Below are 10,648 nucleotides of genomic sequence, written 5' to 3'. Positions count from 1 at the left end.
GGTAACACAAGGTGCAACCGAACCACAGGGACCGCGTGGAATACTGGAATACAAGTATATTGTTTTTTTTGTATCATATTTTCAGGTAAATTAAACTTAATTTCATGGTGAAACAGGCATACAGATAGGAATACAGGGTACATAACTGTTCGCCTTTTTCGTTTATACGCTATGAATAATTAATGAATTAGGGAGAAATAGGACCCACAGGACCAAGAGAGGCACTGACGGAATTAAGTGTAAAGCGGCCGGGCGTTTGACGTTTTACCGGAATAATTCCGGTAAAACGTCAAACGCCCGGCCGCTTTACACTTACATTGCCATGTAAATGTAGGGTCCACCTGGTCACACAGGACAAGCAGGACCAGAAGGACCTAGTTTCAGAATAAGATTATAGACATCGTCTAAAACAACTAAATAGGGAGAGCGAGGATTAACTGGTTACAAAGGAGCAGCAGGGACTTCAAGTAATACCAGGACCTGACGTAAACGACTTTAAATGAAGTCTTCCTGATCTTCTACAGTTAGTTACTCAATTATCCAGATAGATGAAGATATTCTGAAGCAGTTGAAAGAACAGGTAATGTATGCACTTGACAAGAACGTGTGGCTCCTTCTAGCTCATCGATATGTACAGATCTAAAGTCTTCACTTGGTACAATATTGAAACCCATTGCATACCTTGTTGGTGGTTCTAGTACCTGGCAAACATATTTTCATGGTAACAAATACAATCTTTTCAAAAGTTAAAAGCAATTCTTTCTGTCAGGCCAGCACATCAGGTTCCTATCCAAGGCGGAATGACGTATAGCAATGGTTACATCACCGTGCCTGAATCCGGAATCTATTTTATTTACTTTAATTTGTACACTGATGTATCACCATCACGGCGCGAACACTTTCCTGCCATTTATGTTGATTCACTGAATCTTTTTCCGATGCTGATGATTAGATGCTGTTGCCCTGGTTGATGTCACTACCAGAGCCGTATATAGAGACTATTTTAGCGAGGGCGACAGCTCTCAAGTCCCTAGACTCTCACGTATCGCCCTTTACTTCTATGATCTCACGTTCGCCGACTAAAGGGTCGAGAGATCAAAAGAGTGCACCGACAGAAGCACAGAGCCTCTCCGCATCTAAAATCAGCGAAAGACTCGTCCTCCTAAAAGAGCGATCCTTCTGTGGCTTTCTAATCAAATTTCAAAATTTCTACGTGTACATTTTTCTCATGTCTCCTACACGTCTACGACGTTTTCTATTGGTCACATGGGCTTGGAATCCTCAATGATACGTCTCAAACAGGTCTGGATCGTTTTCGAATGGAGCGATCGCTTCTTCGCTTCGCGTCTCGCGTAGAGTTTTCGTCGATGTAGGAGAACTGGCCTTCCTCGAGCCCCTTGCAAACGCTCTATGCCACTTTCGTTGCTTCCTGAGTGAATGCCACTCGCTTTGGATCGTTTAGGTGCGTTCGATACGTCGGGGCTGGCGTTCGAGGGGTGGTGAGGCCCCTTTCGAGGATTCCACGCTTTTGTGATTGCTTCTTTCTATTTCGGCTTTTCCTCCGTGGCTTTTTGGAGGCCTGCATCGTCGATTTGCCAAGATCCAAAGGTATTTCGCTATCTTTCGGCGACTTTGAGAATCAGTTCAGTTCAGTTCAGTTCAGTTCAGTTCACAGTTTTATTTTAATACGGAAATCCTTCAGCACATGGGCCGATCTTCCAGGAAACCGTATACAGGGGAATGACAGTAAAAGGAGGAAAAAGAAAAAATAACAATAATTATATCTATAACTATATAACCTCTAAATCAGTACACATAGTGTTGATTGAAATAGTTCTTCAGGCCCAATTTAAAGATCGCCGGATCATTACTCCCTCTTATGATTGCCCGAAAGAATGGAGTACGGCGAAGTGCCTCGGTGCGTGGTCGGATGACATTGACCCCAGACCGCATTGACCCGTTCGGTCCGACGATTGCCGTGAACTTCTGCGAGTTTATAGATAGGGTGTTGCGTCGATGTACTTCTTCGTTCGATCGACGTGGCAACGGACGACGATCTCGGGACATTTCGCCTCTCGCCTTGTCGACATCTATGGTCCCCGAACACCAGGGCGTGCGCGGGCGAAGCCCGCCCGCGCCCTGGTGGGAGGGGTGGGAGAGGGTGGGAGGGGCTCTCAAACGTGATCGGGCAAAATCTCAAAGTGTGTGTCTGTCTGTCTGTCTGTCTGTCTGTCGGATAACGCACGGTAAAAGTTCTAAACACTGTGCCAAATAGTCGTCAAATTTTCCCCCACGGGCGAAGACACTCGTTCCATTCCTACGGGGCCAGTGTCTACAAATGAAAGAAAGCGATTGAGAAAGCAGGAACGATGGATGGAAGCAAAGAAACGACGAAAAGCGACTCGAATGGAAAGAAGGAAAGCCTCGATCGAGGCGAGCTGTCAGGAAGCCCACTACATCAAACGAACAAACGAATGAATGACGCTCACTCTTAGATCGGATTGAGAGACGAATGGCAAAGAAAAGGAATCATGTACAGTATTGATCATTGACTTCATCATCATGGATGACAGGGTGCAGAAATCGTTGACTAGTAGTGACCGATATTTCATTGAGTAGACGCCTGCTTTTTTTAGGATATCAAAAAGCCTGTCTGTGTCAATCAATCAGGTACGCTGCTACGCTTGCAACAGACGATTGAATAACGTGTTTGTAGATGCGCCTTCACTAAGCTTGATCTACATCTACTTCTCTTTGCTCTTGATTCTGTTGCAGTCTGAAATTCAGCCTCTACTTTGGTGGCATTCTTACGTAGTACACACTCTTCTGCACACGTGAATGCACGTGAGATCGTTCTTAGGAAATGGACGATGACATCGTTCGCGCCACTCTCTACAAACAAATGCGACCATATACGGTGAAATAAACAACGTCGGAAGCGCCTACGTGTTGTACGAACCTTACCTTATTTGGTATCATTCACGTTGCCTTGTTGATCTTCATTGTCTCACTAAGATTACCATAAAAGGATCTACAACACAGGCAATGACGTCATGCACACCGCTATAAATGTGCTGTGCACCTCTACTCGAAGTCAGTTGAAATATTGAAGGAGTAATCGAAGGAATAATGCACTGGAGCTCCATCGTCTTGATCGTTCTTTGCCTCGTTCCGCCTCATGTCAAAACGAGGAAAGCAGTTCTAACTGTCCTCTCCAGAAAGGAGACAGAGTACACTTTCGAGACCAATGATGACAACTTGTCTAATATATCGTACCAGGGACTTGCTGGTCACCCGGGATCGCCAGGCATACATGTACCTCTCTTCTCTCAATTCTGAAACACCTGCGTCTAGGGTCATAAAGGAGACAAAGGAACGCAAGGAGGCGCAGGTAGAAACGGAGACAAAGTATGTACAAGTGCTCTTTCATAAATGAACATTACACACTACACATTATTTCATAGGGTGATCAAGGTGCTAAAGGATCGCAAGGCCTTCCTGGGAAACAGGTTGCATACGCTTCTTTACCCTACCATCGGCGATAAATTTGAGTAGGGTCCCGCTGGTGTTGTTGGACCTCCTGGTTCTCAAGGTAAACAACTGGACCACAGGGACCTCGTGGAAAAACAGCAACGCTTTCTCTTCAGGGCCCTGCTTTCTCTTAGTAACAGTTGCGAGGTAGGGATATTACCACCTTAATTAAATGATTGGTTTATACATGTAATTAGATCGTGTGACGTAGTCGCAGCCTGAGAGTGCACTACATAAGTAAGCAGCAAAGCAGTCGTCAGGGTCAGACGATTCTGAACATCATCATGAGTGGATCTGGTCTTGGAACAATCAATTCAACTCCCAACCAATCCAACTCAACGAAACTGGTTTTGCTAGTGAACGGTGTAACCTATACGCGATTGTCCCTCGTCATTCCAGCATGTATTCAACTTCTTCTTTGCGCAATTGCTCTCGTAGCTATTGCTCGCGTGCGCGTTCTGCGCTCGGGCCAAAATATTTACATTGTCAACATGATCATTTCTGACGTCCTTCGTGCCATCGTCGGATTGTGGCTTTTCATAGAAGCACTGTATGAGTACGACTACGGCGACAAAACAGCGTTGCCCGCCTGCCAGACCCTTCTATTCCTATGGTACTGGCAATTCTTCTGGTCTATGTGGGGAACCGTTCTCATTTCGCAAAGTCGACACTCCACCATCAGCAATCCCCTTGCAGCTGGCGTCACAACTCGAAAAGCTGTCGTCACAAGTGCCATCACGTGTCTAATGGGATTCGTCGTTGCCGTGCCGCCTCTCTTCACCTGGGCCAAGTACGTAATCCAATACGTACTACTCCACGATGGCCATTTCGTCGCGTTTTGCACGCTAGACCTCTCTAACACGGCCAACTATCTATCGTTTGTGCTTGCCCACTTCGGCGTATCTTATTGGCTTCCATTGGCAATCGTTATTTATTATCTGGTCAAAACTCTGAGATTAGTCATTCAAAATGCCGTGGAACGACGAAGACTGAATGCCCTTTCGTCTAGTGGCGCGGAAGCGGAGCAATCAACTTCATCTATTTACAAATCCAAAGCCCTCTGGTATGTCATCTCTATTGTCGGCTCCAACACAATATTTCCTGCCCCTTTCATCATCGTAATGTTAGTCCGCAGCTTTCGACCAGTAGATCCAGGTGCTTATACAGCTGCCGGTTTCATTTTTACGCTGAACTTTGTCGTAAATTCGGTGCTCTACTGTTTCTGGGTTAGGACGCTTACGCGTTCGCTTCGGGACGTCTTTTGCTGTCGCAAACTGCGCGATGTATCAGTGAGAAACTGATCAAGGCAGTATACTTGTGCAGAGACCCCTATACATGTATCGTCAGACAGTGTTTTTTCTGTGAATTGCATGTGAATGGTTCGCTTTGATGTGCACTACATGTCGACTATTTCTCTATATACAGGCCTATGTTATATTTTATGAAGTAGAGTGATGTCAATGAAATCTACCTAAATTATGAGTGACGCTCAATAAAAAATAAATAATTGAGCGTAGCATCGAGCATTCCGAATTCTCAAGGTAACACAAGGTGCAACTGGACCACAGGGACCTCGTGGAAATACTGGAATACAAGTATATTGTTTTTTGTATCATATTTCAGGTAAATTAAACTTAATTTCAGGGTGAAACAGGCATACAGAAAGGAATACAAGGAATCAAAGTACATAACTGTTCGCCTTTTTCGTTTATACGCTATGAATAATTAATGAATTAAGGAGAAATAGGACCTACAGGACCAAGAGGAAGAGGAGACACTGACGGAATTGAGTGTAAAGCGGCCGGGCGTTTGACGTTTTACCGGAATTATTCCGCTAAAACGTCAAACGCCCGGTCGCTTTACACTTACATTGCCATGTAAATGTAGGGTCCACCTGGTCACACAGGACAAGCAGGACCAGAAGGACCTAAAAGAGACAAGGCGCGTTTCAGAATAAGATTATAGACATTGCATGTCTAAAACAACTAAATAGGGAGAGCGAGGACTAAATGGTCACAAAGGAGAGCAGGGACTTCAAGGAATACCAGGACCTGACGTAAACGACTTTAAATGAAGTCTTCTTGATCTTCTACAGTTACTCAATTATCCAGATAGATGAAGATATTCTGAAGCGGTTGAAAGAACAGGTTATCCACCCGTTCTCCAAGGCGGAATGACGCATAGCAATGGTTACATCACCATGCCTGAATTTGGAATCTATTTTATTTACTTCAATTTGTACACTGATGTGGAGTTTCCCGTTCCCGTTCGCCTTCCTTTCATAAAGCCCAAAACCCAAATGTGGAGCTTCACCCATTTTGAAGATGGGCCACGCCCACACGACATGACACCGAGATCGTGCAGTCGTTCATTGTAGTCCCTGTTACACTAGAGGAGCATTCTGAGTCTCTGAAGACGTCGTCCACACCCTTGTACAGGCGAGCCGAGACACTGCTGCAGTCAGACTGAGGGTCCGGGATAATAACCGACGTTCGAAGTAAGACGCTCTCTTTATTCAGAACGTCAAGTATCCTATCGTCCTTGTTCGAATCGTCGATATCTACAACCAACAGTCATAGGTACACACGGAATCAATGAGCAAAACAGAGCCACGTACCATGGAATAACAGTGGATCGCCAGGACATCGATGACGAGTATCGTTCTGTGGCGAAACAGGACGTGATGCACAAATGCAAAGGAGTATGCAAAGGAAAGGAGGCGTCACGCGTTTCGAGACGACGAACAAGATGTCCATTTAGAGCGATTGCTTTGGGGCTTTTTTTCAAATCATCGACGAACGCATGCGCAATGGGCTTTGGCCGCAAACCAACTCTCATCGAGACATGACGCAATGAAGAAAATTTTCCGCGCAAACTGTGCTGTAGTCTCTTCAGAATGGAGGAAATTGACAAGCGTGGATCCCCGACGCACATGTTTTCATACACGTCTTCTGAAACAACGGTATTCCTAATGCGCTATGTGATACTGTATATACACCTACCACTCTGGGCGGAAGTGAACGTTAGGGAGACGCTCCATCCCAAATAATTAAATCTCGTTCGCGGGGTTATATATTTAACCACGTGACTTTCATTCCACGATTTACCCTCGTGCCCTAGAAAGGATGGATACAATTCGTTATCTTTGACGCAAAAAATTGTGACGGTGCTCGCTTCGGGGTCAAGAGCGAGAGAGCGATGAAGGAAACTATAGAAAGGGGGGCCCCCCGTCCCCGTCACGATGTTATCAGAAAGCGGTTGGGACACCGAAATGCAAAGTTTGCATGCCACCTTGATGCAAAATGAGATGCGGAGTCTTACGGAACTTCGTCGCGGTCGCTTCCTCCATTCCATATGTAAATTCTGAAGTAGGTCCTTTCCCCATGGTTTTCGAAAGATTCTAGTTAGCTAATGGTCTGCTCATGCACTCGAGGCATCCGAGATTCGTGCGTCGTACCAAAGATATAGCATCTACGGTGGTATACAGCAACTGAAATATTTTTAGGTCCCGTACGCTCGAGGGAAAAATCTCTACTTATCTCTACAGTTGAGATCTGGATGCATGGAATGCAAGTGCTATTGTGGGTCGACAGCGACTGCGCGAAAAAGCTATTATAAGCCGAAAGCAAAATCAAATGATTGGTTTATACGTGTAATTAGATTATGATGTAGCCGCAGCCTTAGAGTGTACTACACATAACTAAGTAGCAAAACAGTCGTCAGGGTCAGACGATATTCTGACTTCAACATCATGAGTGGATCCTGTCTTGGAACAATCAATTCAACTCACAACCAATCCAACTCAACGGAACCGATTTTTCTACTCGACAGTGCCAGCTATACGCAAGTGGCCCTCGTCATTCCAGCATGTATTCAACTTCTTCTTTGCGCAATTGCTCTCGCGTTCTGCGCGCGGGCCAAAATATCTACATTGTCAACATGATTATTTCTGACGTCCTTCGTGCCATCGTCGGATTGTAGCTATTTATAGGGGCACTCTATGAGTACGACTACGGCGACAAAACAGCAACACCCGCTTGCCAGACCGTTCTCTTCCTATGGCACTGGCAATTCTGCTGGTCAATGTGGGGAACCGTTCTCATTTCGCGAAGTCGACACTCGACCATCAGCAATCCTCTGGCGTCACAACTCGAAAAGCGGCCGTCACAAGTGCCATCGCGTGTCTAATGGGATTCGTCGTTGCCGCGCCGCCTCTTTTCACCTGGGCCAAGTACCTATTCAAATACGTAGCGCTCGACGATGGCTACATTGTCACGGTTTGCACGCGAGACAACTCTAACACGGCCAACTATCTATCGTTTGTGCTTGTCTACATCGGTGTATCTTATTGGCTTCCATTGGCAATCGCTATTTAGTATCTGGTCAAAACTCTGAGATTAGTCATTCAAAATGCCGTCGAACGACGACGACTGAATGCCCTTTCGTCTAGTGGCGCGGAAACAGGGCAATCAACATCATCTATTTACAAATCCAAAGACCTCTGGTATGTCATCTCTATCGTCTGCTTCAACGCAATATTTCCTGCCCCTTACATCATCATAGTGTTAGTCCGCAGCTTTCGACGAATAGGGTCAGATGCGTTTGTAGCTGCCAGTTTGCTTTTTACGCTGAAATTTCTCGTAAATTCGGTGTTATACTGTTTCTGGGTTAGGACGCTTACGCGTTCGCTTCTTTTGCTGTCGCAAATGGCACGATGTATAAGTGAGAAACTGATCATGGCAGTATACTTGACCCCTATGTCGTCAGTCAGTGTTTTTTCTGTGTTTCTGTGAATTGCATGTGAATAGTTCGCTTTGATGTGTACTACGTGGTCGACTACTTCTCTATATACATGCCTATATTATATTTTATGAAGTAGACTGATGTCTAAATTATGTGCGAAAAAGTGACGCTCAATTAAAATAATAAATAATTGAACATAGCATCGATCATTCCGAAGCTTGCGAACGGGTATGAAGAAAGAAGAATGGCGGGAATGCGAGGCCCATCACATAGATTTGTTTGCATCTTTTCGCTCTTGATTTCGCTGCGATCATTCCGCTTTGTACACACGTACACTGTACCTTCTGCACACGTGAGTGCACGTGAGCTTGTTCTGAGGAAATGGACGATGATATCCGAGTCGTTCGCCACTCTCTGCGAACACATGCGACCATATACGGTGAAGTAAACATCGTCGGGAGCGCCTACATGTTGTACGAGCTTTACCTAATTTGGTATTATTCATGTTGCCTTGTTGATCTTCATTGTTTCGCTCAGAATACCATAAAAGGATCTAAAACATAGACAATGACGTCATGCACACCGCTATAAATGAGCTCTGCACCTCTACTCAAAGTCAGTTGAAACATTGAAGGAGTAACCGAAGGAATAATGTACTGGAGCTCAATCGTCTTGATCTTTCTTTGCCTCGTTCCGCTGTCGTGTCAAAACGATGAAAGCAGTAGTACTAACTGCCTTCTCCAGAAAGGAGACAGAGTACACTTTCAGGACCAATGATGACAACTTGTATTAATATATCGTACTAGGGACTTCCGGGTCACTCGGGATCGCAAGGCATTAGAGTACATACATGTACATCTCTTCTCTCGATTCTGAAACACCTGCGTCTAGGGTCATAAAGGAGACAAAGGAACGCAAGGAGACGCAGGTAGAAACGGAGACAAAGTATGTGCAAGTGCTCTTTCATAAATGAATATTATACACTACGCCTTATTTCATAGGGTGATCAAGGTGCTAAAGGATCGCAAGGCGTTCCTGGGAAACAGGTTGCATACGCTTCTTTACCCTACCATCGGCGTTAAATTTGAGTAGGGTCCCGCTGGTGTTGTTGGACCTCCTGGTTCTCAAGGTGCAACTGGACCCCAGGGACCTCGTGGAAATACTGGAATACAAGTATCTTGTTGTGTTGTATCATATTTTCAGGTAGATTAAACTTAATTTCAGGGCGAAACAGGCATACAGGGCCCAAAAGGACAGAAAGGAATACAGGGAATCAAAGTACATAACTGTTCGCCTTTTTCCTTTATACGCTATGAATAATTACTGAATTAGGGAGAAATAGGACCAACAGGACCAAGAGGAAGAGGAGGTATTGACGGAATTCCTGTAAAACGTCAAACGCCCGGCCGCTTTGCACTTACATTGCCATCTAAATGTAGGGTCCACCTGGTCACACAGGACAAACAGGACCAGAAGGACCTAAAGGAGACAAGGCGCGTTTCAGAATAAGATTATAGACATTGTTTAAAATAATTAAATAGGGAGAGCGAGGATTAGCTGGTCACAAAGGAGAGCAGGGACTTCAAGGAATAGCAGGACCTGACGTAAACGGCTTTAAATGAACTCTTCTTGATCTTCTACATTTACTCAATTATCTAGATAGATGAAGATATTCTGAAACGGTTGAAAGAACAGGTAATGTATACACTGACAGGACATGTTGTGGCTCCTTCGAGCTCATCAATATGTAGATTGTGACAGATCTCAAGTCTTCACTTAGTACAATATTGAAACCCATTGCATACCTTGTTGGTGGCGTTTATAGCTGGAAATCCTACTCTCCGGGTAGCTAAAACAATCTTTTCAAAATTTAAAAGCAATTATGGTCCCTTTTTGTATCAGGCCAGGTAATTACTCACTGGTCAACTAGCACATCAGGTTCCTATCCATCTGTTCTCCAAGGCGGAATGACGTATAGCAATGGTTACATCACCGTGCCTGAATCCGGAATCTATTTTATTTACTTCAATTTGTACACTGGTGCATCAGCATCAATATATCAGAATCCTGCCATTTTTGTTGATTCAGTTCGTATTGGCCTTTCGATCTATTATTATGAAAATACTTACGACAAATCTCACTATCTTGGAATGCTTTGGAACGTGAGAAAGGGCAGTCAATTGTCTGTAAGGGCGCAAGGTGGATATGGGCGACACTCCTTTAGTCCTTACAATTCTTGTTTTGGCGCATGGAAAGTAAACTAAAACTCCACCCATAAAACAGACTTTTGTCTTCTTTTCGTGCTGGTGTCTCAATAAAATGCCGATCTTAAACTCTCTGACACAATGTCGTCGTCATCTTGGCGCCCATTGAT

The 10,648-nt window shown here is 44.7% G+C and overlaps 2 protein-coding genes and 1 long non-coding RNA gene across 13 annotated transcripts; 2 read left to right on the top strand and 1 right to left on the bottom strand.

Annotated features, from left to right (window-relative positions):
- Positions 1–2,270: 2,270 nt before the first annotated feature.
- LOC136200228 (compound eye opsin BCRH2-like) lies at positions 2,271–5,116 on the top strand. Of its 10 annotated transcripts, XM_065990651.1 has the most exons (8): positions 2,271–2,574; positions 2,637–2,670; positions 2,717–3,230; positions 3,280–3,307; positions 3,355–3,408; positions 3,465–3,509; positions 3,556–3,678; positions 3,729–4,040. In XM_065990651.1, exons 3-8 carry the CDS (start codon positions 3,130–3,132, stop codon positions 3,735–3,737), a joined length of 360 nt encoding a protein of 119 aa, XP_065846723.1. In that variant the 5' UTR covers positions 2,271–2,574; positions 2,637–2,670; positions 2,717–3,129; the 3' UTR covers positions 3,738–4,040. The 10 variants fall into 10 exon arrangements, with proteins under 10 accessions (XP_065846723.1, XP_065846664.1, XP_065846685.1 ...); XM_065990592.1 differs by having other exon boundaries at positions 2,271–2,440; positions 2,496–2,574; positions 3,280–3,408; positions 3,465–3,678; positions 3,729–5,116; XM_065990613.1 differs by having other exon boundaries at positions 2,717–2,811; positions 2,861–3,230; positions 3,280–3,408; positions 3,465–3,678; positions 3,729–5,116.
- A 395-nt stretch (positions 5,117–5,511) lies between these two features.
- Positions 5,512–7,008, bottom strand: LOC136200388 (uncharacterized). The gene is made up of 4 exons (XR_010673373.1): positions 6,853–7,008; positions 6,534–6,647; positions 6,149–6,482; positions 5,512–6,091 (listed from the first exon to the last, which is right to left on the bottom strand). It is a non-coding gene; the product is annotated as an uncharacterized lncRNA (long non-coding RNA).
- Positions 7,009–8,688: 1,680 nt separating this feature from the next.
- On the top strand, positions 8,689–10,595 carry LOC136200212 (uncharacterized). 2 transcript variants are annotated; one of them, XM_065990567.1, is made up of 13 exons: positions 8,689–8,747; positions 8,812–9,030; positions 9,081–9,116; positions 9,166–9,219; positions 9,276–9,320; positions 9,367–9,447; positions 9,499–9,552; positions 9,607–9,660; positions 9,714–9,767; positions 9,816–9,878; positions 9,934–9,969; positions 10,026–10,119; positions 10,177–10,595. In XM_065990567.1, exons 2-13 carry the CDS (start codon positions 8,926–8,928, stop codon positions 10,536–10,538), a joined length of 1,038 nt encoding a protein of 345 aa, XP_065846639.1. In that variant the 5' UTR covers positions 8,689–8,747; positions 8,812–8,925; the 3' UTR covers positions 10,539–10,595. The 2 variants fall into 2 exon arrangements, with proteins under 2 accessions (XP_065846639.1, XP_065846646.1); XM_065990574.1 differs by having other exon boundaries at positions 8,691–8,713.
- The last annotated feature ends 53 nt before the right edge of the window (positions 10,596–10,648 follow it).

This window comes from Oscarella lobularis, chromosome 1 (assembly GCF_947507565.1).
Source record: "Oscarella lobularis chromosome 1, ooOscLobu1.1, whole genome shotgun sequence".
NCBI lineage: Eukaryota > Metazoa > Porifera > Homoscleromorpha > Homosclerophorida > Oscarellidae > Oscarella > Oscarella lobularis.
The sequence above is the reverse complement of the archived record's forward strand: the minus strand, read 5'-3'. Positions and strand labels throughout refer to the sequence as shown.

Bases quoted from the DNA above. Each gene is read 5' to 3' on its own strand.
- LOC136200228 (XM_065990592.1), top strand. From the start codon at position 3,816: ATGAGTGGATCTGGTCTTGGAACAATCAATTCAACTCCCAACCAATCC.
- LOC136200212 (XM_065990567.1), top strand. From the start codon at position 8,926: ATGTACTGGAGCTCAATCGTCTTGATCTTTCTTTGCCTCGTTCCGCTG. The intron at 9,031-9,080 runs GTACACTTTCAG...ATATCGTACTAG, and splicing joins TTCTCCAGAAAGGAGACAGA to GGACTTCCGGGTCACTCGGG. The intron at 9,768-9,815 runs GCGCGTTTCAGA...ATAATTAAATAG, and splicing joins AAGGACCTAAAGGAGACAAG to GGAGAGCGAGGATTAGCTGG.